The 27,867-nt window shown below is 40.9% G+C and overlaps 1 protein-coding gene across 1 annotated transcript in view; it reads right to left on the reverse strand.

Annotated features, from left to right (window-relative positions):
- Positions 1–27,867, reverse strand: part of opcml (opioid binding protein/cell adhesion molecule-like) — a 171,761-nt gene that overhangs the window by 86,851 nt on the left and 57,043 nt on the right. The window contains exon 2 of the mRNA XM_076101696.1: positions 175–410. Coding sequence (XP_075957811.1) covers positions 175–410 — 236 coding nt within the window. The remainder of the gene's footprint in view (positions 1–174; positions 411–27,867) is intronic.

The following is a 27,867-nucleotide window of genomic DNA, read 5'->3' on the forward strand; positions in this document are numbered from 1 at the left end:
TTGGTCAGTCTGTCTGCTTGGTTAAGAATCCCATTTAGCTGCAATAAAAATGACTGAAGTCAGATCATCAGTCATCTATAAATTGAATACCCACACCGCAAAAAAAGAAAAGAAAAACCCACACAACACTGTTCCAGCACTGATCTTGTTTGACACCTTTGGACAGGAACTTACCTTGTACGATGAGATGCACTTTTGTGGACTTTGGCTTCTTGTTCGTGAGGATGGAGCAGACGTAGGGCCCTTCGTCGTGGACGTCAACATTTTGGATCTTGATGCTGTACTCTGTGACTGCTGTGTTTTCCATCAGGATGACGCGGGGGTCCAGAGACCACTTCTCACTTCCTGCAAAGAGGATGGTGGTGCGATTGAGCCACGCCACTCGTGATACTTTGCTGTCCACGTTGCATCTGGTAGGAACAAAGACGGAGAATACAAAAACACGTTGGAGATTTAGGCTTTCAGCACAATGCTTTTAGCGATGTCAAAAATAACCCTAGCATTGAGAATGAACCAAAACATTAAAGTATGCATCCGGAGAGCTAAACAGTGAGCCGGAGCTCATTATAAAGCTCAGTAAAGCCAAGAAGAGCTGCATATTCAGCAGAACGTTCTCTGTAGGTTCATCACTACCAGAGGCCCTTTTCACATTCTGTTAATACATCGTTATCATACAAATATTGGTTATAGCTGCTTTAAGAAATTTGGTTAGATTGCCAAACCTTATTTTGAATATCACATTTTTTTTTTATTTGTTGCCTTGAAATTTGGAGTTTTCTTCTCTTTTTTTTCTTTGCATTGTAAATGTAAAAGTGAGTTTTAGAAGTGAGACATTACACTTTAATGGAATACTCTAGAAGAACATGGAGGTCATGTAGCAATTTCAAAATAAAACCAAATGGTGGTGGGGAGGAAAGCCTTGAAAAGTTGTAATCATACGATTTCATCACTGACTTGTTTATGACACATGCCTCTTCCTTTAGATCACATCAGACGTGAGAGGTCGCTTTCATGACTAATGCATGTACAAGCACTGCACATAACTTAACATCAGAATGCGACACACAGTACCAGTAATCCGGCTGACAGATAATGTGTATGCTGACATTTCCTTCCATCTCTGATACCAAAAAGATTAAGCGGTTAAAACAAGTCAAAAAATAAAAAACATTGCACCATGACGTGCTACTGTGCTTCATGTTCCATCAAAAGGACACACAACGGCACACGTGCATGCCACAAACTCATCATACTCACACCTGCTAAATTAACAAGCAGTATTTTAACACTTCAGTGACATTTCTAGGTGGAAGATTGGCGGGAGGACAACCACTACACACTGATTTACTTCACAGATTTGTACAATTTGACATAATGCACTATTTTACTATTTTCCACACAGTTGAACAGGTGATAATCCAGCTGAGCACATAGCCTACCGCTCAATTCCCAGTTTGTATGTGCTGACGGTTTGGTTAGCCATGTTTGCCCAATCGTACCATGTTGTCGTGCTGCTTTCATGTTTGCTAATCCTCCCGGAAAAATGCTCCTGTTCTTGAGCAGGTACCGTTCCCTCTGCAGTTCGACATCTTTCCTGGAGAACCACTCCATGTTAAACCTGGGATTCTTTTTTTTTACAAGTGGTGTAGTTTAAAACAATAACCCAGGGCTGGTGGGCACTAAGATGTTTGATCGCAAATTCAGATTTTCACATATGTGCTGTAGGAGGTAATCCACATCATTCATGGTGACCACAGTTACTACCGTCTGTAAAATAAATACTAACCGTTGCCAACTACAAGCAAATGACAACAACAGTATCTATCAAAGTCAAATTGCAGCGGGGCATCAGGGAATGTTTGCTATCCACTTTTATTGCCAAAGGCCTTGGACATGCATATACATGATTTAGGGCACTTGGTATTGTGAGCGTGCGGCTATCACCTCATATCAGCTTCTGCAGCCAAATGCATTTCAAACACTATTTGAAGACTATTCTATCCAGCCACTGACATGAAATTGTAGAATAATGATGAATAACAGCAGCTTTGCCCCACTCGCCTCTACTCACAATGTTCCAAACTATCTTTGTATCACCAAATACTTAACTACTTCCAGAGGAGTTATGAGGAGGAGATTACAGGACATGTTAGGTAGAGCTCGAGTGTTGTTGCATTTTCTAACTATTGTACGTATATGAATTGGTCATTGGTCATGTTTCCATTCAATTGTCAAGAAAATTTGAAGCAAACTTTGGAAAAAGAAACGCAATATATGTTTGTTTCCATCAACTAGGTTGGAGCAAATAGACTCTGCTACAAAAAGCGCAGTTTCGGCAGAAAATGGCGGTCAAGACTATGTATGGCTGGAATCCACCAGTGAACAGATCAGGAGAAGATGAGTTGCGGACCGGAAAAGTCGACTTGACCATCTACGAGAGAAAAATAGAGAGGGTACTTCAGGAATTTGATTCAGTTGGGCCAAATGTAATTCTCCTTGTTAGTATTGGCCATGTTTCATGCTGTCCAGAGTCCAAGACAATATAAATAGATAACAGGGAAGATGCTTACAGGGGAAACAGCTAATCAGTCATGTGTTTGCGACATCAGAATTTAGTTTTTACTTACAAAAAACACCTCCAGAAAACCTTTTTGATCAATTGAGGAAGTTTTATCGAATTTCATACAGTGTTACTTATGCCTTACTTCAAAATGTGCATACAAATGTAGCTCAAGTGCAAGTTCAGTCAGGAAGACATTCACTTGTGATCTCTGTCTCTCCTCTCCTTGTAATTACTCTATCAGCTGATTGGGGGCGTGCACTGTTAAGCAACCAACCAGATTCGGCACACAGTTTCCTTCAGCCAATCAGATCGTTGCTGTCAAACTTTAAAGTGTTCTCTCTGCTGTCATTTCAGCGTTAAGCAGATGCGACCCGCCTCCACCCCAGTCACCTCCAGTCAGCATCACAGTCAGGCTCCTGATTCATCATCAGATTGCAGCAACTCCTTTCACCACCACCACCAGTGTCTGGACTCCAGGGGGGATTAGGCCTGTTGGACCTCAGTATCCCTACCCTCGGTGATAGTACTTCAGGATGGAGTCCAATCGCCAAAGACTTTGCACTTTTCATATTTGACGCTTGTATAATAAATCATTGTTAAATTATAAAACAAGTCTCTCCTGATTGAAATATGTTTATGGAATCATGGCTGTTGTGCTATTTGGGTGGGCCTAAAATGATTTCTGTATGCCCACTGTACACCTCAGTTACCACATTAATACTTCTGATCTAATTCATTCCGCCAGATTAAAACAGTGACATCGACATTACCGGTATTAGGCCAAATTCAAGTTAATGTATTTTCTGCAGGGGAACAGGAGAATGTAACATTTAGATAAAAACCAATCTAGGCTCAGAATGCACTGGGGTATTTATACTATAAAACCAGGATCTGGCAGGACATACGAAGCATCAATGAAAGAATGGAAAGTCAGCTTTCTGTGCCAACTCTCTCTCTTTCTTTTTATGAATAGTGGATGTTATAAATTTGGAATTAGTTTGCACAAACTAATGTGTGTAGTCTGTGTGTGGTGCTGAATGCAGGGACATAGTATTTGATGTGCCTCAGTATTATGTGCTTGTACTGTAGGTGGGTTTGTTCTGCCTGACGCATGCTGCAGCCTGTTGTGTCTTTTCTTTTGCTTATATGTGTATTGGTTTTTGTCTATACGTTACTTTATCTATGAATTTTAATTCCATTTTAATTTGAAGTTTGAGGCTGCCTTCAAACATCTGGCCGGGGACAGGAGATGAAAAGTAGCCTCTCTGGCTAACTCTGGCTCACTCACAGTTTGACTGTTGATTGGTGTGCATTGTCCCTGCAAAATAAACAAATACATACAAATAAATAATTAAATGATGGTGTGAGGGTGAGATTTGAAGGAATGGGGCTATAAATGGAAGAAGACTCACTATCAGCAACCAGAGTGACAGTAAAGAAAGCTACCGGGAGCATATGAAAGGAGGAGGCCAGGTGACCAGACAGGAACTGTTAAGAACCAACATACCATGAAGCTGAAGAGAAAGAAAATAACACGGGACATGTTAAAGGTTGTATTAAGGTAATTATCACATTCACCTCTTCCAGTATTTGAAAACGTATCATGGAGTTGCTACACCATGTAATTAAAAATCATCAGGCTACCACTCAAATAGCATTCACACACTTAAAATAACAACACCTTCCCTAGAATGCTGTTTGGTGATTTCAATGCATTTAACACAATCCCCCCATGAACCTGCAAATGTAGCCCTCTGGGCTTCAGTGCCTCACCGTGCAGCTGGTATTTGGACTTCCTTACAAACAAACCCCAGACAGTCCGGATTGGCAGCCACACCTCTTCTACTCTACCGACTGCTACCGACATGAGGAAAAATCTGTTTGCAGACTACACTACCGACATCGACCGGATTACGAACAACGTTGAGACTTCATTTCGAGAGGAAGTCAACAATCCTGCAGAATGGTGACCAGAGAACAACCTGCTGCTCGACATCACTCAAAGCAAGGAGCTGATTGTTGATTTTCGGAGGAGCAATAGAAAGCATCCTGAGTGCAAACATTCCAAACTGATATGGGATGTGCATGACAAAGGAGGGCTCTAGAGCGGGTGATTAAAACCGCCCAGAATAATAGCAATGCTGTATTGTATAATGACAATAATAAATCCTTGACTTTAGACAAAGAAAAAGACATGAAAGAGAAGACCATACACAGCAGAATCTCCAATTATTACCGTCAACTTGAGGAGAGAAAACTAAACTAAACTAATAGAGGGAAACTAAGACTTTTGTTCAGACATGTCAACATACATACATGTCTTGAGCAGCCCAAATTGTCACGTTTGGGTGATGTTTAGTTTGTTTCCTGTTTTATTTGGAATTTCCCTGCCTCGTGCCCCGTGTTCACTTCACTTCCTGCCTTTGTATGTTTTCCCGCCTTTGTGATTGTCTGCCCCGCCCCTGATTGAATGCTGTGTCTAATCACCTAATATTTAAACCCTGTGAGTCCCCTGTCTCAGTTTGTCTGTTATGCTACCTGCTCTGCCCTGCTCTGCTTCCCGGTATGTTCCCTGCTATCATGTATGTATCCCTCGTGCTTTTTGTTAAAATTACCTTATCCTGTTTTTGTGTTTTACTCGTTGTGGTTTGCCTTGTTTTTTTGGTAACACATTTTTTGACTCCCCTGCTCTGCAAGTTTTGTTTTGAATATTTCTTTATTGTTAAAATCACAGTGAACCAGCCCTCTGTTCCCCCATGTCTCTCTAGCCTCTAGCCGTGGGGATGCGTCCGTATTATTTGACAAGGGAGTTCTCATCCGCCGTTGTTGTCGCTGTGTACGTTCCTCCATCAGCTGATGCAGAGGCAGCAGTGGACACCATCCACTCCACTGTGTCTAAACTGCAGATTCATCATCCTGGTGCATTTTTGGCTATTACTGGAGACTTTAACCACACCACACAGGATAAAGCACTGCCAACCTTTCACCAGTATGTTAACTGCCCCACACGGAACAATACAACTCTGGACCTACTATATGCTAATGCATATAGTAGGTCCATGTATACCAGTAGCGGGCCGTGCATTTTATACCTGGGCCTTCACTGCTCTCCTGCCGCTGAAACACAGCTACGGTTTCGTGTAAAAATGAAGCCAACACCTGTAAATACACTAACTGCAGAGAATATGCCGAGAGTGCGTCTCCTCTCTGCTCTGACTGCTGCGTGAGGCTGCTGTGAGAGTCACCGCCTGTGAGTGCTTTGGGGCGGCGGAGGGGCTCACGGCAGCACCCGCTGCTCGTTCACGACAGTGTAGAACAGGGGTGCCCAATACGTCGAGGTAGTGCGGGTAGATCGCATGACATTCAAAAAAAATTAGATGCCCGCATGGCATTTGCCACTTGATTTTCTAACACACGGGTCACCACGTATGCGCGGTCAACCGCGCGAGCTACTGCAAAACTCCTGCGAGCTAATTAGTTAGCCTTCCAATTTATTTCTACTAAAGAAGCTGAAGCTGCAGCGCCATGATTTGGGAAACGTCCAAAACCTCGCGTCAGAACTGGAGACTCAACGGACGGCGTGTGCGTAACTTGACAGTGCGCGCTACACAGAGCAGATTGACAAGTGTCTGTCAGAGCTTGACAAACGCTTTCGAGACTTTGCTTTACTCGAGCCAGTTGCTACACTTATGTGCTGCACATTTCGGGAAGATATTGAGGTTGATTTACTCGCAGCAAAAATTGCAACGCTGTTTCACCTGAACTCGTCTGGAGTGGAGGATGAGATTTTGACACTGCAAGCTGACATTCAGCTGAAGTCCAGGGCTCATGGACAGTTTTCTCACAGAGGAAAAGTACCCAAACATGAGGAAATGTGATCCCTTCTTGACTGCATTATTCGGCTCTACATATTTATGTGAGTCAGCCTTTTCCCACATGAAGAACATTAAGTCCAAACACCGTTCCACCATGACTGATGATCATTTGAAGTCTGCTTGAGGCGGGCTACCAGCAGCTACTGTCCGGACTATGCAACTCTGGCCAATCCCATTCAGTGCAAGTCATCAGAGTAAGGTAATGACCAAAGATGTACAGAATTGTATTGTGCCATAAGGGTTCATGCAGTTATGCAAGGTATGCCAACATATATTGTAAATATAAAGTATACTCAGTATATATATATATATATATATATATATAAATAGATATGCAGCATTTTAATGTAGGTAGATCATTTTGACTTGGTCATTTTAAAAGTAGCTCGCAAGCCGAAAAAGTGTGGGCACCCCTGGTGTAGAACGTACGTGCTTTCACGTCAGAGTCAAAACACCAGGAAAGTCTCCAACAACAACAGAACAAGTCACTAGATTTGTCACTAGTAGCTTTTGACAAAAAAAGTTACCATGAGGGTTTGGAAAGTCGCCAGATTTAGCGAGAAGTCGCCAAGTTGGCAACACTGGCACCGGCTAAATATGTCCCCAGAGCAACATTGGACGTAACAATGGTTCCTATCACATAAAACCAAACAAAAATCCATCTTCATAAAAACAAGTTGTACAAATAATAATATATAAACAAGCATAATAAAACTACTGCAGATGTAAAAACAAAAGCAGTCAACTTACCAGAGCTGCTGTTCACTATTTAAAGACAAAGTCCATCCTCCTTTCTTTGTTAACAAAGAGTTTAATCTCAAGCTCATTGACTGAGAGGCAAGAGAGGGCTGGTGTGGAGGAGAACCTCTGAATAAATAGTTCACTGGTGTTTTCAGAGATGTAACGCTTTGTCACAACCTCGGTTTGAACATTTGTGTGCAAGGAGATTGCACTCTCAAAGAAAACACAGAAATGATCAGAGAGTGCAACATCAGTCACAGCAACCTTGGAAATGTTTACACCTTTGGTGATGATTAGGTCCAGAGTGTGCCCCCTGTTGTGGGTGGGTCACATGCTGAGCCAGATCACAGTTATCAAGGACACCACATAGTTCTATAGACCCTCTGTCCTGGGGATTATCAACATGGATATTAAAATCACCAACAATAACAACACAGTCAAAATCCATACAGATTATAGACAGCAGTTCAGTAAACTCATCAAAGAAAGTTGCACAGTATTTAGGCGGTCTGTAAATGTTTAGGAATAAAGCTTGAGTGGAATTCAGAGCCACATATTCAAAAGAAGTAAAATGACCAAAGGACATCTGCTTTATGAAGAGAATCATTAAATAAAATAGCAACTCCACCTCCTTTCTTATGCGCTCTTGTTTCACTCATGAAACTGAAGCTGTGAGGTGTTGATTCAATAAGAACAGCTGCACTGTTATCTTGGTTTAACCAAGTTTCAGTTAAAAACAAAAAGTCCAGTTTGTGCCCAACAATAAAATCATTGATTAAAAATGTTTTTCCCGACAGAGACCTGACATTTAATAAAGCTAAGTTTAATGTGGTTAAAGCTTTATTTGCCCAATTTATTTGGACAGGCTGACGAGGAATGAATGTTAAGTTTGATAAGTTTGCAGATTTACTATTGTTTCTTCGCAGCCTCACCTTTCTTTTTCTATGAATTATCAGGACTATGCTCGCTGCATATATATCAGAAGATATCAGTTATTATTTATCAGGTAGGGGAGACAGTAGTGGAGGTGGGGGAGGGGCACGGCGCTTTAACTTCGCCGATTGTGACAATCAACAATATCGTCCCCATTCACTTAAACTGCAAAGGGATGCACTTGTGAGTCTGCAGGCCTCGGGTCTCTCTTCTTACCTAGAGACACAGAGGTGAAATCTGATTGGATAAAAGCTCTACTTAAAACAAGCTGCACTGGAAGCAGAGCAACTGAGGAAGACAGTAGCTGTGCAATGAGAAAATAAGATAATGGGGAAAAAAATTTGAATACATGTAGTGTATTTATGAAAAATTATAAAATAGCTATAACTTTGTGATTCTGTCTAGGCCAGCAGAGAAGGCCTTGCTGGCCCTGACGGCCCACCACTGATGTATACAACCGTGGGGTGACCGTGGCTCACTGGGTGCCTGTCATTGGCAGCCCACTGCTCCCTATATACAGGGATGGATCAAATGCAGAGACAAATTTCCCCCTTAAAGGAATCAATATAGTATAATAAATTTAAAAAAAAATTAAATTAAAAAATACAGTGCTCCTGATGCGGTGGTCAGTGGTACTGGAGCTCCACAGGGAACTGTTCTGTCCTGTTCACCTTGTACAAATCAGGGTCATACCATCTGCAGACGTTCTCTGATGACTCTGTAGTGGTCGGGTGTATAAGGGACGGACGGGAGGAGTACAGGGCAGATGACTTTGTGGAGTGGGCCGGTAGAAATCACCTTCTCCTGAACGCCAAGACCAGAGAGATGGTGGTCGACTTCAGGAGAGTTCTGGGAGAGGATGTGTACATGGTGGAGGAGTACAAGTACCTGGGTGTCTCCATCAACAACAGGCTGAACTGGAAGACCAACATCAACGCTGTGTACAAGAAGGGGATGAGTCGACTCTTCTTCTTGAGGAAACTTCGATCCTTCAACTTGTGCAGCAAGATGTTGGAGATGTTCTACCAGTCTGTTGTGGCCAGTGCACTGTACTTCGCCGTAGTCTGCTGGGGGAGCAGCATTGGAGCCGGAGACACCAACAGACTTAATAAACTGATTAAGAAGGCCGGCTCCATCATTGGCTGCAAACAAGACTATCTGGAAGAGGTGGTGGAGAGGAGGACACTGAAGAAACTATTGTCCATATTGGATAACCCGGACCACCCTCTCCACCACCTACTGCAGGGACAGCGGAGCACTTTCTCCAACAGACTGATTCAGCTCCGCTGTCACAAGGACAGATACAGGAGAACATTCTTGCCCTCTGCTATAAGACTCTATAATAAATCACCTCTGGCCAAATCAATCGCACGACTATAACACTGTTACTCTGTTGTTTGTTTGTTTGGTTAAATCCTTGCACTATTGTTTAGTTCGTTCATTTAATATTATTCTATTTTATTGTATATATTGTGCATTTTTATATGTAATGTTCACTCTGCTATTTTGATTGCCTATCTGTATGTATAAATGCTGCTGTAGCGAAAGAAATTCCCCTTGTGGGATTTATAAAGTAACTATCTATCTCTGTGTGTGTGTGTGTGTGTGTGTGTATGCACATCATCAGTGGGTATGACGTAGAACAAGAGACACAGGGCAAGTACACACAGAGACACACACACCAATGTGGATACTGGTCGTTCAACAAAAAGAAGTCCCATTGTTAAAACTAAAGCTATGACTTACTACAGGATATTACTATATTATTTAAGACTATCTACAGGAACCAATTTTTCACAGGGTTTATTCATTTTGGAGAAAAAATGCTCCAGTAGCAAATCCTGGAAATGCACAGATAACAAATATGAAGTTAATATTGAGGCTAGCACAACATACTTGACAAGCCCTGCACACACTGAAAAAAGCACTCACTGAGCAATGGCTTCGTATATAAATATATTAGGTGATAAAATATAAATATAAAAGGTTATCTCCCTCTCCTTGTATTTCCCTGGCAGGTTCTGCCGTGGTGCTGTAGATTTAGCTGAATGCATGCCAAGTGGCTGCAGGTGAAGGTTCAACAGGAGGAAACTTCTTGTATTCATTTTATTAGACTTCCTCTGTATTTGCTCTGTGAAGAGGTACGTTTTGTTGAGAGTCCGTGCTGTGTTTGACATTGTCCTGCTTCATATTCATAATAGTGCACATGTTCAGTTCAGCCCTCTTCTCCTCGCTACCTGAGCTACTAAAGGTGAAGTACACAACAGCCTCTCTGTCAGCTACTCTGGAAGAAAGAGCATTAATGATACTTTTTTTCCTCTCTCCTGTGAAAAACTGTTGTTCCCAGCTGGTCCTGGGATTCAAACCCCTGACCTTCCAGTGTGTTGACGGCCTTCTTATTGCGCTTTGTCCCACCTACCTGGAAGGGTAACTGTTCATCCAGATAGCTTTAGCTTTAGTGCTTTAGTGGTAGCTTTAGTTTTGGGATGTCTCCTGGTGACCAAAAGAATGAGGCTCATTTTTGATGCTCACAAGCGACATACACGCATCTGAACAAACAAAAATAACCAGCACCGTGATATCCCCACAGATTGGCGTATGTTTGTGTCACTTGTTTTGTTATGTGCAGAGGCAGAAACAGTTTGTGGATGCCTTTGGTAGAAAAACACAGTTCACAGCAAATATATGTTCACAAGGTCTGTAGATCACAGTGAGTAACCATGTGAGACTTCTGAAATATTGCCGGTGGAGCTCCATTACACGGGGGCAGAGGCAAACATTTCAATGGCAGGCATCTCCAGACCTTAGTAAATCACACGGGGAGTTCTGGATGGATATACTGTTGATGTGCTTTGGGTAAAGTGCCCTTTAAACATACACACATGGTGTCCTAAACCACTTCACACTCCTGGGTCTGTTTAGTTGTTTGCTTGGCTGTGTGGATAAAACAAACATGGACAATGTCACATCCAGACATTCCCTGCTCAGCTGCATTAGCAGCACTGTTCTACAGGGATACAGGGAGAAATCAATCACAGAGAAGAAAGAGATATAATGTGTATGTACTGGGGGGGATCTTTCTCTATTGTAGCAGAGTTGTTTTAAGAAAAGCAGCACAGAGAATAGCTTCATGTGAGGTATTTAGATCATCATTTTTGAAAGGGTTTGACCCAACTAAGACACCTTGATGACAAGGTGGCACATTAGGTCTCAACCCTTAACATCAAACATCAGACAACTTTCAAATTGGCTGCACTTGTGAGTTCCAGTACCTGGAGAGAGGCCAACAATGGGTGAACTGTCAAAAACTGTCCTCTTGTAACACTCAGCTGACAGTCGACACACTTTTCTCAATTGCTTTGTGTCTGTTGTGATGATGAAATTGTCAATGCTCTCTTTAGTGCTCAACTGCATCAGTGTGGCAAGATAAATCATTTCAGCGTTACTTATTGGTTTATTTTTTCTTTTGGCCCTGTATGGTATTGTTAAAAAAAATCCCATGACAATGCAACAGAAGGGGATAGTCTAGGACATCAGCATGTTTGCATTGTCATTTTGAGCATGTTAGCATGCTGCCATTGGCATCTATCCCAAAACACTGTTGTGCCAAAGTACAGCCTCACAGAGCCCTGTTAACATTTTAGTTTTTTTTCCCTATAGGCCTAGATAGCACATCCTGAGACTTATTAATCCATGCAGGTTATCCACACAGACATATTGACAAATGTACTTCTTTCTTTCCTGTGTGCATTCTCAAAAACACTAGAGGGGTATTTCTTTTTTTACACTTTCAGCTTGTAGACACACACACACACACACACACACACACACACACACACACACACACACACACACACACACACACACACACACACACACACACACACACACACACACACACACACACACACACTACTTTAGCATCTACATGCTATATGTCAGATGCCCACATTTCCCTCTGCGAAATTATTTTCAACTCAATAGCTGATGTTCACTCCTGCTGCATACAATGTGCCAATGTGTCATACACTGTGGGTGACTACAAATATCTTCTGCATTCAATGTATCGAGTAAAGTTAAACTAGGCATACACAAGTCTCTACTCATATGCCAAAGATCTATTCTTTTACCAATTCTTATGCATTGTCATTTATCCAGTTTGTATTGAAGGTCCTATCCATTTTATTGCACACCGACTCTAAACTCGCCCCTCAGGGTACACTCAGGTCCTCTTCTGTTTTCCTCTGTCCTCCTAAAACAGTTTTTGTTAAGTAGATTTCTTCTTATTCTGTGGCACACTGACACAACATGAGGCCTTTTACAGTCAAAACACATTTACTCAAGTGTCTGCACTCTATGGAATACCATTGGCAGCATTTGCAGGTGGGTTTAAAATCTCCCAGTAAAAGTCTTTGTTTTGTCAGGTTAAAAGGAGCAGTGACTGGTTTCAAATAGTGGTTTATATCTTCACCAGTCCAACACTGTTGTCAAGAGGAAAAATGGACCATAGTGCACATTGGGAAATGGAAATGATTACTGGAAAGTAGGACATGAGTGACACAGAAGACACAGAACATAATAATGATTTTCTCAGCTAAACTTTAAGAGCATGCTCTTCACGGGAATGTAAGTATCAACTGTGAGCTCTTGATGTATGACAAAACCCCCACAATGACAATCACATTTCAGGCACTGTGCTTTCTACTATTATTTTCCAAACCAAGAATATTTTTTTATTATTTTATTATGTGATATGCAGCAAACCGCATTAATATTTCAGGTGCCAGACACAAAAACAGCAACTAGAAGGAACAGGAAGCAGCTGCTTTCTCAGCAGCATTCAATAAATAATGAAATAATACATGTCTACAATATATGCCCAATGCTGCTATGTGGACTGTTCTAAAAAAGACATTGAAAACAGATACATATGTGAGTCAGCTCCCTCCCTCCTGGGCCTACAAGTATAGTTCAGCATAGACTCCCTGCATAACTGGATAAAAATATCAGCCATATTGAGTATACTCAATATGGCTGATATGGAACTTGGGACTTGTGCCCCCTGCAGACCTACAAAGTAGAGAAAGTGAGATGTATTGTCTTGTGAAGTGCTGTGTTTGTGAGGATGTAATAGAACATTTCACTCTGCAGTGTTCAAAATGATGCTTAACAGCAATCAAAAAGCCAATAGCTGCAAAACTCTAAATGTACGCCACAGTGAGCACCACGCAACACTGCCCAAAATGTCAGCACCTGTGAAAACTTCCATTTACCAGAAATCTACAGCAAGTCCCAGATTTGCATATCGTTAGCAATCTCTGCGAAGCAGTTTGCAAAATGTGTCTAAAAAGAAAAAGGAGAGAAGGTTACGACACCGCGAGCTCTCGCCCTGCAGAGTCCCCGAGACAGAACGGGTAACAAAGGATTCATATTAAAGACAGATTATTGTTTTCTCACCACACAATGCCTAGCCTTCAATCCAATGGACCACACTGGATGAATAGCATTACTCATACTGTCATTTCCTACTGCCACTGCAGGGTCAGAGGAGACAGCCGTATGGGAATCCAGTTTTATCACAGCGCTCCATCAAAGTCCAGACATGAATCAGAAATAGTGGAGAAATACTCCCCACAGGACACACAAGTGTGACAGACAGAATATGTTACTGAGCCACTGGTGACCTAAAGGATGTTTTTATTTAAGTATTGCCAGTATCGTGACGCCATTTTTCCATGATGACTCACACACACACTCACAAAGTGAAAACAATACCAGCGTTTTGGATGTGAATGTATATTTTGAAACAGTATGTTTCAAGATATATGCTGATGTCACACATAGTTCACCGGCAGATGAGATGACCAATGGCAAAAATGTGTGCTGGGAAAAAATGCAAAACAAATAAAGTCATTAATTGCATGTTGAATAGCCTAATATTGTATGACTTCAAATATATGTAGCAAGTGGTTTTGCCTCCGCTGTGATTATAATCAGATTTGTCAAATTCAACAAACATATCCACATGGTCCGCTAGATGTCTGTTATGTGTGTGCACTGAAAAAAAAAGACAATTACAGAGTCGAGGACCTGCCACAACGCTGTGTGTGTGTGTGTGTGTGTGTGTGTGTGTGTGTGTGTGTGTGTGTGTGTGTGTGTGTGTGTTGGAAGCGCTAGAGGGGAAGAGAAGGTAAACTATTGCACACAATGATTCTGTAAGTAATTAATAATAATTGGAATGTAAACATTATGAATGAAACTTCAGAACTTCAAACTATTTGTAGACAGCCCTGCGAGCAACACAAATTTGAATTTGGCAAATGTGGAATTTGAACCGACCAGCCTTTTATTTTATTTGTTAGACCGCTTCTTCCTTTCGATAAATTTCCCAGATACATCAAATGTAAAAAGTTATGTCAGGTAGTTTGTTCTAAAATTAGGATTCTGGAACAATAACTACCGTATTGGCTGTAAAAAAACAAGTCTAGCGGGAAGCTTAATGCAAAATAAGTTCAGTACATTTCTGTTACAGTATCTCTCTACAGTCATGTCAACACACTGGTGCTCACAGAACTCAGCTGAGCAGTGTTTTATAGCATTGGCTCCAAAAAGCAGGGCTTACAACTATATAGTGGAAAAACATCCTCCCTAAATGCTACACACTGTATCTTTAAGTAAGGAATCTGAATACTTCCTCCACTACTGTGCTCTGAATTGATACGACATGAGAAAAGCCCTTCGAGTTAGAAACATTGCATTTACTTGTGTGATGACACACCATCTGTTTATATTATTACTTAATAATATAAACAGATGAGGACAGATGATTGAAGAAAATAGTTTATTGCACTTGCAATAAACTATTTTCTTCAATCATCTGTCCTACACACTTATCCAATACTAAACTGGCCAATGTCCCACAGTGGCTACAGCACACTGTACATTAGCTCAAACAACTGAAGCACTATACTGCTGTCATGTCATACATAGTTGCATAGATCACAGCTGACCTTGTTGATCTTCCTTCCCCTTCCTGGAAAACTTTGTCTGATTAAACTACTGACCAGAACCACAAGGACGGCTACATATGGTGGAAACACTTAAAGTGCTAATGCTCTATGAGCACTAAGGCATTTCAACAATACAACAAATGATTACCATAAATTATTCATAATTATTCAAGCAGTATTCACAGATTCAAGGTCACGGGCACTGTGCTGCTATATACACCAAATAGATACGACCACCTTGTCACAATTAATCATGAGAAATGGATAACTGGTGGGCAGCCTCCGAGCTCATGTCAAGGATTCTTCATCATTACAATGGTGGGTGTAAGCACAGACAGCTTTAAGTGCATAGTGGCAGTTTGATAATAGCCAGTGCATGCAATCATGAGACCATTAGAGTCAGTTCTTCTGAAGAACAGCTTGAAGCAACAAAAAACAGAAAACAAGAGAACTTAAATGGTTTATGAGTGATGCGAGTTAGAAACAAACATTTAACACATGCTAAGAGCAGGCAAATGTCACAGACACTCAGGGTCTTACACTAACAAGGACCTTCTATCGCTGCTTCTCCAGCCTCAAACGCAATCCAAGCCAATTCATGAGCAAGCCCCTCACAACGTGGAATGGCATGAATTTAAGTGGGAATTGAATGACTGTCATTGACCTGTTGTAATATCAGCCGGTGCTGAAGTGAACAGGAACCAGAAGTGCATCAGCCACTCAGAATGAGGCTAACGTGATAATCTGAACAATAGGTGGTTAGCAGCATTTACACACATTCATCAAATCATAAAAGCCTATTATTGAGATATTTTGCATTCATAGCGTGTTCAAATTGAGCCAAAACCGGCCACCGCTGCACTGGTGGGCAACATGCCTGAATGTGAAGCTCATCTGAGAGCCAAACTAGTCAAATATGCTACATGGAACAACAAAATGGCATGTGCCTTTGGATGGACTGAATGAAAATAAAGACTTCTGCATGTGTTACTAGAGAACACCTTCTCACTCCCAACTTATCAAATGCAGATGCTCGGTCAGTGACTCTATTCTTCTTCATTTTTCAAAATAAACATCCTCATTATTTACAGCAAATTTTACTTTGTCTTTAGTATTACTTGGTTTGGTTTGGGCAACAAGGGTTAGGAAAGGATCTCGGCTTGAGTTAAAATAACTGTTTCTTATGCGAAATACATAACAGTTTTTAGTGAAGAAGTTATGTAACAGGAAGGTAAAATAAGTCAATGTTGACTTGGTTTCACACAGGACATGAACAGCGGTCTCTTGGATTAAAGTCCTGTGTCCTCCCCTCCCACTATGCAGACATTCTCACCCATTATACTACGTCAGTTTCTCTGAGCGTCTAATCATGCCGTGGATGGGTTCACATTGGAGTTGGTTGAAAACATGGTGCGTCGCATACAGAGGCTTAATGGTGAGAGCGTGCGTTGGTATCAGACGCCGAGGGGTACATCGGTATTTGAGGAGTTGGTAGTGATAACATGTAGTACTGTACAGCACTCATCATGCATTTTGTTCTAATGCACTTTCTTTAGAATTAAATTTCATGATGGATAAATACTCTCACCGTAATCTTTATCTTCATATTATGTTTATAAAACATGTTGACATGTGCAGTTAAACACACTATTATTCAGTATCATTATGGCTAGTGATAGGCTCAGCTACTATGTTTTGGTTGTTCGCTAGCTAGATAGTAAAATAACGTTAGCTGAAACTAATTCCATGAATACGATACTAGACTTTTGTTGACCTAGCAGAACATGGATGGGAATAGTCGGCGATGCATTAATGGTGATGTCCCTCATATAGGAAACCACAAGCAAGCTGCTGCACAAATCCTGTCATGGATTTCTCCGTTCCAGTGTACAGCACGTGCATGAACTATAACTACTGGAAGACGAAAGTCAGAAAGGTATTACACAGTTTGTTATTGTTAAATAACATGAAATAAATTTAGAGACAGCATGTTCATGTATATTGCAAGTGATATTGATATTCAACACACTTGACCACCTCATGGTTTTCAGGCGTATTCCTGTACTTTCTATGATGTCATGTTGAGGTATTTACATTGCATCAATAATGGAGATTCAGAGGTGAAAATATTTCAACCTAAAACACAGACAGACGGACTAAGGCGCATAACTGTTGCTTTTTCTTTTTTTTTTGTGCAATATTTATCTCTCCTACTGCGTGTAAAACATGATAACATCTCAGTCAGTCTGCACATTCAGGTAATGTCTCTAAAGGACATGCAGAGAGGTATAGAAACATAAGAAGAGGCGAGTTGAAGGCCAATTTTCCATCAAGTCAACACAAGCTCTCGTGTCTTTGTTCCCTGTCGCAGGGAGTTTGCATAGTCCAAGGATTGGTATGTGATGTCACATCCATAAGGAAGGGTTTCTGTCGGCTGCAATTTCATGTCCGTGTATGGCGGCGCCGTCACTTACTGTCTGATCCTTAGCTGTTTTATTTCAGACCGCAACAGAAAGCTCAGCTTCAGAAATGCCTGGGGAAATGTAGCTTGTGTGGTCGCTACCGCACTACTTGATCGATAAAAGAGCTAAGCAACTGAAAAGCTATTTGATTCAGAAAATAGCGACGCTACCATCACAATACTGAGAAATGTAGTTAACTAGTAGTGGTGTTGGTAGTTTATCTCCATACTACCTTCACTGCCAGTGGCGGAGCAGCACACATTTTAGCTACCAATTACCAACTATCACCATTCTTTTATACGAGTCAAATGACCAAGACAAACAGTTCAATGTCCGTTCTATTCTCATTCAATTTTATGAGGCAGACGGAGACAAAACAACAACAGCTGTTAAAGAGTATTGCCACCCTTGTTGGAACTTTAACAGCAACTGTTGACGAAGTTCTATTTCAAAAGTCAGAAAGCTGAAAGCAGTGCAGCATGTCTCAGATCACAGCTTCCAGTGTGCTGTAAGTTGGATGTAGAAGGACCACTGCTTCTTGTTCACTCATCATCTCTGACTTTCTCTCAGAATAAAAACCCTCCAGACCTCTCTGATCATCTGGCAGCAGTCTGCTAACTGTTCCAGACGTAAAACAAAACAGGGTGAAGCCGGGTTAAGTTTAATGCTGCATGTATAGTGAAGAGAACCTTACAGAGGATCTGAGACTCATCCCAACTCTGACACCTTTTAAATTAGTCTAAAAGCCTTTATGCTCTTCCTCTGTGAGTTATCAAAATTTCAGGCTACTTAAGATTCTTTATTCCTTTTTTAAACCCTTGAAGCACTTTGAATGAAATGGAATGTATGAATGTTCTGTGTCTTTACTTCAGTTAGCTGCATTGAATGTGTTAGTCACCGGGGTGGTGGCCCTGACTTTGTCAAATGGATTCACAGTCCAAGCTACAAGTTGTATCTCCTATGGATGTTAATAGGATATGCTGCTGAATGTTATGTCACTGCTGCATTTATATTGAGATTCCAGATTGAAATATTTTCAACAACACATCCCTTTCCGTTGTGCGAGGAACTCTTGTAGCTCATCCAAAGCCCGTACAGCTAATACAATCATTTCTAGAATAAATCTTCAGATTCATTCTTCATATGATCAGTATGCCGTCTATACTCCAGGCCGGATCAGCACACTTTCTGTTGCTGCTGTTACGCAGGTTAGACCCAGCGCTCCATCAGCCTGCTGTCTGAATGCTATTTGCTAAAGCTAACCGCTAACCGAGGGTCCGTCTCCTGGAGCAGCCTCCTGCCGTCTTCACGTCGAAGTATTCGTCTGGTGACATGGAAGAGGAAACGAAAATATGAGTCGTTTTCTCTTTTCTGCCACTTTGAATTCCATCCAGTAAAGAGATGTTTTAGAGGAGGGTTTCAAGTGTTCTACTCAATCAAAATAAAGCAAAGAAGCCAGGACACTGATCATCCATGGAGAGTCCAATCCAGCTGGCTATTAGCAAGAGTAATGTAATGTTAATTGCTGTCGCAGATATAAATCATTTGTACTTCACTCAAATATATTTTCTGTAGCTCTTGATTATGAAGCACATTTTTAGTAATTGTATCAATTGATAACCATCTAACCAACTCCCTGAAGAGAGAGAGAAAGAAGTAGACTGTGCATCTCTGGGGCAGTGAGAGACAGGGGTCATATATGCACAGGAGTGGAGATATGAAATGCTAATTAATTAGATCATGTAATGTCATTGAGTAATAATATCTGTAATTATATCTCAGTCTACACTGCTGATAGGAGTCCTCGCTAATGATACCAACCACAGAGGTCTTCACAGGTCCACTTGGTTCTGAGGCTTGGACCAGGTCAGACAAGGTCCAAATTATACGCAGTCTAATCAGGTCAGGCAGAGTAACTGTGACAACCTGGTCATGTGCCATCTGTCTCTCACCAACACTCATTGTCTCATTCTCTTTTTTTCCTCCTTATGCTGCGTTCACACCAAAGGCGGCGCAAATTATTCGCGCAGCGTTAATCGCGTTACTCGCCGGGGACCATTTGTGGTCGTTCGCGTGAATCGCTCCATTCGCGCTGGAGAGGGGGCGTGGCTTATTGCAATGGAAGCCGTTATTAACTTAAGCCATTGATTTCCGCCATCAACCATGGGAAAAATAACCTCTATTTCTACTTAGTACTTGTGAAGGTCTGAGATATCCCGGTGTTGGGAACGAAAAGGAGCGTGTTTGAGTTATCAGCATATATAGAAGTAAAATATTGACATCAATAGAATTATTAATGTCAGTAAAATTATTAATGATTATTAATAATAAACGGGGCACCACCCTGCGAACAGGGACTAGTGAAGGTGTTGAGTACGAGCACAGGCCACATATCAGCTATAATCACAATACATGCACAAAGTAATCACAGACAGCTGCTCTTTAAAGTATAACAGAGTTTATTATGTTCCAATAATAATGATCTAGTCAACTAATATCTAAAACTAACAACAAAACTATACATTCATGAGCACGCTATCTAAAATCAACAAAACTGTGGTAAGAGGGAGATTGTGTGTGTGTGTGTGTGTGTGTGTGTATGCTTGTGTGTGCATGCATGCATGTGTGTGTAGGGAAGAAGCGAGAGCACCGCTCAGACAATAAACGTAGCTACGTCACGTGGAACTACACGTTGAAGATAGGCCAAACTACCAAAATGGAGTTTGCAAGTGACCACCTCGCGAGACTACAAAATGGCGCGGGACTCTAACATGGCGATAGACAAAAGAGAGGTCGCGCTATCTACATGTGCCTGAAGCAGTTAGCTCACCCGGAGCTACATTAGCTTAAAGCTATATGTGTGTGTGGGTTAGTAAAAGAAGAGAGAAAGCAGAAAAAATAAAATAAAATCCTCCAAAAACAAAATAAGATCGTCTCCGCCGCGGTGGAGTACGGAAGATTGCTCTCTTATCTACAGAAACACAGCTGACGACTCTTTGAGTCGCCCAGCCGCGGTTCTGACCTCTGAACTGATGAGAAACAACCTCCCGCCTCACTAGCGGTGTATGATCTCAACGCGATTGCAGCAACGGTAATTTCTACACAACATTAACGATCTCGGTCGTTAATCTCGGCGATTATTGAGCATACACACCTCGTTATAAAAATGACACAGTAATTTAAGCAACACAAACAAGATAATAAACACAATAGACTAAATCTGCCCAGACTCTATTGGCCTAACTATGAGTCAATTTCATGGCGGTCGATGCGGTCCTTCTGAGTTTCTCTGCTGATTCCGTGCTGCGCGATGACGAAACTCTCTGTGTGTCAGAGATATTTCCTTCGGTTCGTTAAGGGACTTTCCTGTCCTTGTAACCAGCATGGATTGACTTGAATGGGAAATAGAAGTCGTCTGTGCGTGGACTTTGTATGTAATCTACTCACACGAATAATTCACACCGCGTTTGGTGTGAACGCAGCATTACACCGTTCATGTTTGAGGTCAGTATTCCTGCCTGAGGATCTTTTGACAAATATCACAGTGGTATGTTACATCATAACGTTTGTTAATAATGGTTATATATTCGTTATCCTGGCCATTCAAATGAATATGAACTAGAATTCCCACCTCTGTTTTATGCCTCCGTCAACCAGTCAAGTTGCAGTTTACATCCACTTCATAATTTTGTACTAATAGAAATGTGTGTGAAATTTGGTCAAAATTAGCGTATTAATTGAGTTACGGCCTAAAACGTGCACACTGATCTTGACCTTTGACCCTTTACCAACAAATTCTAATCAGTTTATCCTCCAGTTCAGGTGGACGTTTGTAGCAGGTTTGAAGTTATTCCCTCCATGCATCCCGAGATACCGTGCTCACGAGAATCGGACTGATAGACGGACAGACGTGACTCAGAGGCATAAAAACATGAACGCTGTGATGTATACTGTATTATTACTAAGTAATGCCTGCACATTCCTTATGAGGAATTCATGGGCTTATCTAAGAACCAAGCCAATGTTGTATAATAATTAAAAAACATGTTTCAAGTGTCTCATTTTCCTCAGTGGAGCTGCTTTCTACTTGACTAAAACGCTGCAGGGCATTCAGAATATTGTCTCGGTAACTGTAATCAGCCTGCTAGCCGTGCTGCTTGAATGTAAATAGAGTGTTGAGCGTATATGCAGCTCTGTCGTGGTAAATACACTGGTGGCACTCGTAATGGCTGGCTGGCATGTAAACAGTTCCACTTCAAATGATGCATTGTTGCCATAGAAGTCTGGTTCACTATGTAATTGCTTTTATCCAATGTTGCAGTGAGCCTTCTTTTCACATTACCAACGCTTAACAAAAAAAAAAATCTTCTTCATTAAACCATAGTTAAATCCTGTTTGTATAGTTGATACCACTTTGATAGTATGATACAAATACATTATGAGTTGCCATCTAAAATATTACATAAATGATAAATGACCTGTAGATAGGGTTGCCAACTTCTCACGACCATCTAAGGGACAAAAGGTGGCGTGCCACAGAGGTGCAGGTATGGTATTGTGTGAATAAACAGTGTATATTGTTATACTTACTATATTTTAAAAAGGTTCAAATGTCTATATTCCATTCAGTATGTATGTAGCTAAATCTCTATCTCTATCTAATATTTGGACCTTTACAGCAAGAAAAAACAAATGCTTCAAATGTAATAGAGGAAAAGAAGAGCATCATGACGCTGGTCTACTTTTACATGGATATTTTTCGCTGCTCTTGACTGATTCAAACAGTCCTTTGACCTCTTGCACTGCCAGAGAGAAGTCCTTACATGACAAGTCACAGTGCACTGATATTCTTAGTTTATGCTTTTCCAGATAGTGTATCAGTGCTGTCTTCATAGAGATATATCTCACGCACACTGAGAGCATCTTGCTATTTCTATTTTACTTGCTATAGAGAAATACACAGGCTCACCTTCAGATCATCCAAAATATGCTCACAGTCATTGGTACTAAAAACATTCATCGTAATTATCAATGTTTCGTTGTTTCAAAGTGCATCTTCTTCACAACATTTGAGTCATGAAACAAAGTGTTATTGCTAAACACAACTGATGCACATGAGGGGCCTGTGATCAAGGGGTCAGGGGGCAATATAGAGCAAGGGAGGTCCCGCATAGGACAAATCAATTTACATCCTGGCTGATACGGGACAGTTGGCAACCCTTCCAGTACAGAATATTGAATTCATTCTTAATTATTGTGTTGTGCGTCATTGCTGTTGTCCTTGCCTCATGTGTCCCTAACTTAATACTCTACGCAAGCACACAGATTATGAAATACATCTATTTCAAGATTTACATCCCAGACTGTCGCCATATTTAACTTGCTAAAATTGCTCTAACAATGAACGTAAGACATCTTAAAACTCAGTTGCTTTCCCATTCCAACATCATTACGATACCTAAGTTACAGTGACAGAGGCATCAATCTGTGTTCGTCTGAATCACCCTTAGTCACCAGAAAGTGACTTGGTCGTCTATAAATTGATCAGACCATGCCAGTTTTAGACGAGTTCCCCGAGCCACTGTAACCTTTCCAAATGGTGTGTGCCAGCGGTGGTTTACTTCTCTAAAGGGAAAAATAACATGACACAGATAGGAACAAAATGTATCAATTTGTAATATTAGACTATTAATCAAATAAGGCAACGGTGAAGCAGCAGCACTGCTTGTGTTATCAAAGGTAGATAATGCAATCAGCATTGTTTAAGCTCAAACCGACATCCACATGAAAGAAAGAAAAACAAGTCACACCTCGTGTTGCTAAAGCAGAAAGTAAAAAAGTTGCTCACAAACAATCTTTATCTGTATTTGGGTAATTTGTGTTTATTCTAATGATTGTTTGTTATTCGGGATACAGAAGCACAGATCCATTTTTCTTATTTAAAATCAGCATATTAGTGCCACCGTCTCATAACCAAAATGTAATGAGAAACTCTCTTGTTTTTAGATAATCACTTATATGATTACATGGTTAATCAATGCTTTCGATAATTGAGTACTTAATTTCATGTAACGAATATATGATTAATGAATTGAATGTAAGGTTAAAATTAAAATCAGATTAGTCCGATACAGTATAGGAATATACTGAAAGGGTTGTAGCCACTCGTCCATTGGTCCAGTATTGTTGTTGTCTGTATGGAAAACTAACGCTCTGTGTTCGTAGTACCACTATGACGGAATCTGTTAAGGAACTGTATACAATCCACATAGCAGATGTCTCTCACAGGGCTCTGCTATAATTCATTAAAGGTTAGTCAAAGAGACTCCCGAAAGACTTTCAAGGACTCAAAAACCTCTTTTCAGGAGAAGCCGCCAACGACTGTAGAACCCCCAAATTTGTTTATTATTTGCACTAAATGTAATTTTGTATTTTTTCATCTGTTGTATTTTGTACTGTTCTCACAGCGTGACTAAAGCAGTTTCCACACCCGGGGGGCTGACAAAAAAATGACATGCAATTAAAAAACACTCACCTGCAAATATTTTGCATCGAAACTCTTCATACCAGCAGTGATATGAAAGTGCAACAATTGCAGGACTTTTTCACAAAAATTTGGGATAGATATCCGTAGGCAGAGGACCAACTACCAGGATCCTATTGATCCACAGCAGAGAGAGTCCGTCTGAGCTAAACCGTTGTATAGTCCAAGCTACTGAAAAAAAATGTTTTGAGCTTCCTTTTAGCAAAATGCTCTTTTAGCAAAATTTGAGTTCTCTCTGGTTAACAGTTATGCAGTTTCTAAAAGGGCTTTTATTGTGAAACGCAAGAACAGAATAATTGGATTTGCGCTGCATTTGTCAAGGTTGAAAGGAGTAATAAAGTTTGGTTCCTACTACGGCTCCTTCATGTTGTTGTACGTTTTGACTATGTCCATTCCACAAGGCGTAGAATTCGCATTCTGTGTGAAAGTACTCGAAAGTAACTTGACAAAAGTAGTATCGTGCCTAAACAATAAGTGCCCATTTCAAAGGGCCGACCTGTGTCTGTGTTGTTATTGGCTTGCAGTATTTTGCAAAATTTTACGATCATGATACGCTCCTTAGTTACAATTTCACCAAAACATGCTATGAGCAGATACACTAGCAGGCAATAATGGTGGTTCTGAGGGCTGATGATAGCAGAGTCAAAGCAGAATGGCAATGGCTCAATAAAATCACTTCATAGAATATTTTTTTTCTTATCAGCACATTGAATATTGGGAAACAATGTAACTAATCTAAACACTTACATGACAACCCAGAACAGTAAAATCAAAGTGAGGCTTTGTTTTCCATTACTGGCCCGGCCCTGGAACATAAAACAGCGGTGCACTGTTGCAATATTAAGCAGCCACATTCCTTTAAGTGTGCTCCAGTCATGTGTTACAGGACAGCTGGCCCGTCAAGGTTAGAGTAAACTGGTATGTCACTTGTTGGCGAACACACATTTTAAACCACAAGCACATGTTATGGCATTCGTATCCTGTCTGACTGCATATAACTTGCTGTGTGAGACACCCTAAACCCTATATAGCAGGGGTCTTCAACGTTTCTCAGGCCAAGGACCCTCAAACTGATAGAGAGATGGAGCAGGGACCCCCGACTATATATATATTGTATAAAATTGTGTTTTATATTGAACTGGGCCTAGTGCCATGTATAAACACACCTCTTTATTGTGCATTCAATACTAAGCTATTCTAATAATACACAGGTTCATATATTCATGTTTTTATTTTAAACATGTGCAAGGTACAGTGAGTAGGGAGGCCGTGCCACTGCCTTTTATAAAGATACCTTGTCAGCTGATACCAATGCCAATATCAACATTATCTGTCAACTGCATGATAATCATGCATACAAGCTATTCAAACTGACGTTTTCATTTTAAACATAAATGTGGAAACGAAAATGAGTGCTGGCCTATTAGTGCCACTGCCATGCATAAACATACCTGTTATCTTTCATACAATACTGAACTGTTAAAATAATGGACAGATTCATTTTTTAATTTTTTTTATTGTCTAATCAACCAAAAATTTCACAGACCCCCTGTTGAATACCTCTGCTTTAGAGCATTATTGATACTTGAAGCCATAAAAGCAACGTGTTGCAAACATCTTGAATGTCAAATAGCACATCAAAGGAATTTTTAATAAACCTTATAACAACGCCTGAAGCATGGCATCAGAAGAACAAAGTTGACATGATAGGTCCCGCAGAACTAATGTTTCAATAGCAATTCTTTTTTCTAAAATGCGGATTGTCTCACGACTCGAAAGTGTGTCTGCACATGCTACAAATAAATGTTCCATGAGATTTCTGACAAAAACAGTCGCAGACAGATTGCACCAGCTCCTCTCTGGCAAATCCTGAAAACACTTTATGTACTGCTGTTTTTAATAACTTAGAGCTGTATACTCTATATGAATTTGGATGTGTTCCTGAAGATACCACCACATTTCTGAGTCACAAAGTGAGGCAGTTTCACAACATACTGATTTTAGAAACAGACATGTTCATTTTAAAATGCTCACTTTATTAAAGCCTCTTTTTTTTGCTCCGTCTATTTTTGGGAAATGGACCAAAAACTTTGTATAAAACTTCATGTGAATGGGTTACAAAACAGGTTTAAAAGGAAATACTTTATTAATTCCCGGGGGGGATTTTTTTTTGTTGTTGTTATTTACAAATGCAAACATAGGCCCAAAATACACACACACACACACGCCGACAGTACCAAGAGATATGCAGTTGGGCAAGTTGTTAAAGGTGCAAGATACGAGATTAGGAACATTTTGATTGCCTCTCAATGGCTCTCAACATGTGAACGGTGAGGCTTACAGCTAGCAGTGCAAACAACGGTAACAGTGCTGATAGAGCTAACAGAGGGGGAACCGGAGGGGGAGGGCTACAGTTCCACGATGGCACTGGTCAGGACGACGTTATCAGCTGTGAGAGCGGTTTCTTACCGTGAACAAATTCCAAAAGCAGACCTAAAGCAACCATGTGTGTCACTCTGTCCCTAAATACTTGCTGACTTCTCTACTCTGTCTCTCAGCTATCTTTAGGCTTTCCACTGTTGCTAAGACAAAACAGACGTTTTAAGATCTCACCCATAGGCTCCAGAAAATTGTGATCAGCATTTTTCCTGATGTTTTTAGACCAAACGGCAGACAATGAAAAACAATTGATAATGTATATAATTGTTGCTTGTTAATGTATGTTTAATTCAGCGTTGGCTTTGGTCTTTTCATGGGGATTCATTGACAATAAGACACATCCCGTGATGCATGCGAGATCTGAATGCTCACTGGGTTTTTGGAGACGTAATATACTTTCACATTTCTTACACAAAGTCTAAGCTCTAATCAGCAGCATGAGAGGACCCACCTGCTTCTTCTCTCTTAATACATACAGTGGTAAACAAAGATGCTGCAGTTGAAAATTTGAAGTGTTAATCAGCTCAAGACCGGGGATACAATTATAAGCACTGTCGGATAAACACTTTCTTCTCCAGCGGTCCATGAGCATTTGATTATGCATCTCTATTTACAAATATGATACCTGCAAGTGAGAGTTGTTGCTGCGTGTGCTTGTTCACCAAAGTAGAGAGCGCTGGCACAGAGCAGCGAGTGGGAAGCGTGTTCAATTTGTGTCGTGGGACAGATAAGTTCTGGAGAAGCAGCGGATCAAAAGAAATCGACGGCTCACAAAACTCATCTGTGAGCTGGCAGAAACTTTTACGGCTGCCATATCTGGGCCTGGAACCTTGTGTCTGTCATGCGACCCAAAACCAAAAGCCTCGCCACATCAAGAGTGCAATTTAACCCGACATCATTGCGAAAATGTTGTCATCTCTGACAGCTCTAGCATTGCAGTAGCCTGTTGTGAGTCCTGCCAGCAATCGTAGCCAAGCCTCCCCGGAGAAGTGGAGAGTCCCTGGCAAGTTTCATGAATATAGCCCAAGACCATTCTGTTATCTCTGGGATTTCTGCTGATTTCAGCTATTCTGAACCCACTTCACCACATATGCCGGGAGATTATATCTTGTACAAAGTTGGCTTCCTTTTCTGGATGTTACACCACACAAATTGCTCAACAAGGTTATTGACACACACTTCAGCTGTCGTCAGCATACATGGGTTTCACCGATTATGAATGATGGAACTAGTTTAGTGACATTTCTCTTTGATTTTCAGTTAAGTGAAATAGTTCATCAACTTGTTTCCGTCCCATTAA

This window comes from Anarhichas minor, unplaced genomic scaffold (assembly GCF_050575085.1).
Source record: "Anarhichas minor isolate MPS153535 unplaced genomic scaffold, ASM5057508v1 ptg000027l, whole genome shotgun sequence".
NCBI classification, from domain to species: domain Eukaryota; kingdom Metazoa; phylum Chordata; class Actinopteri; order Perciformes; family Anarhichadidae; genus Anarhichas; species Anarhichas minor.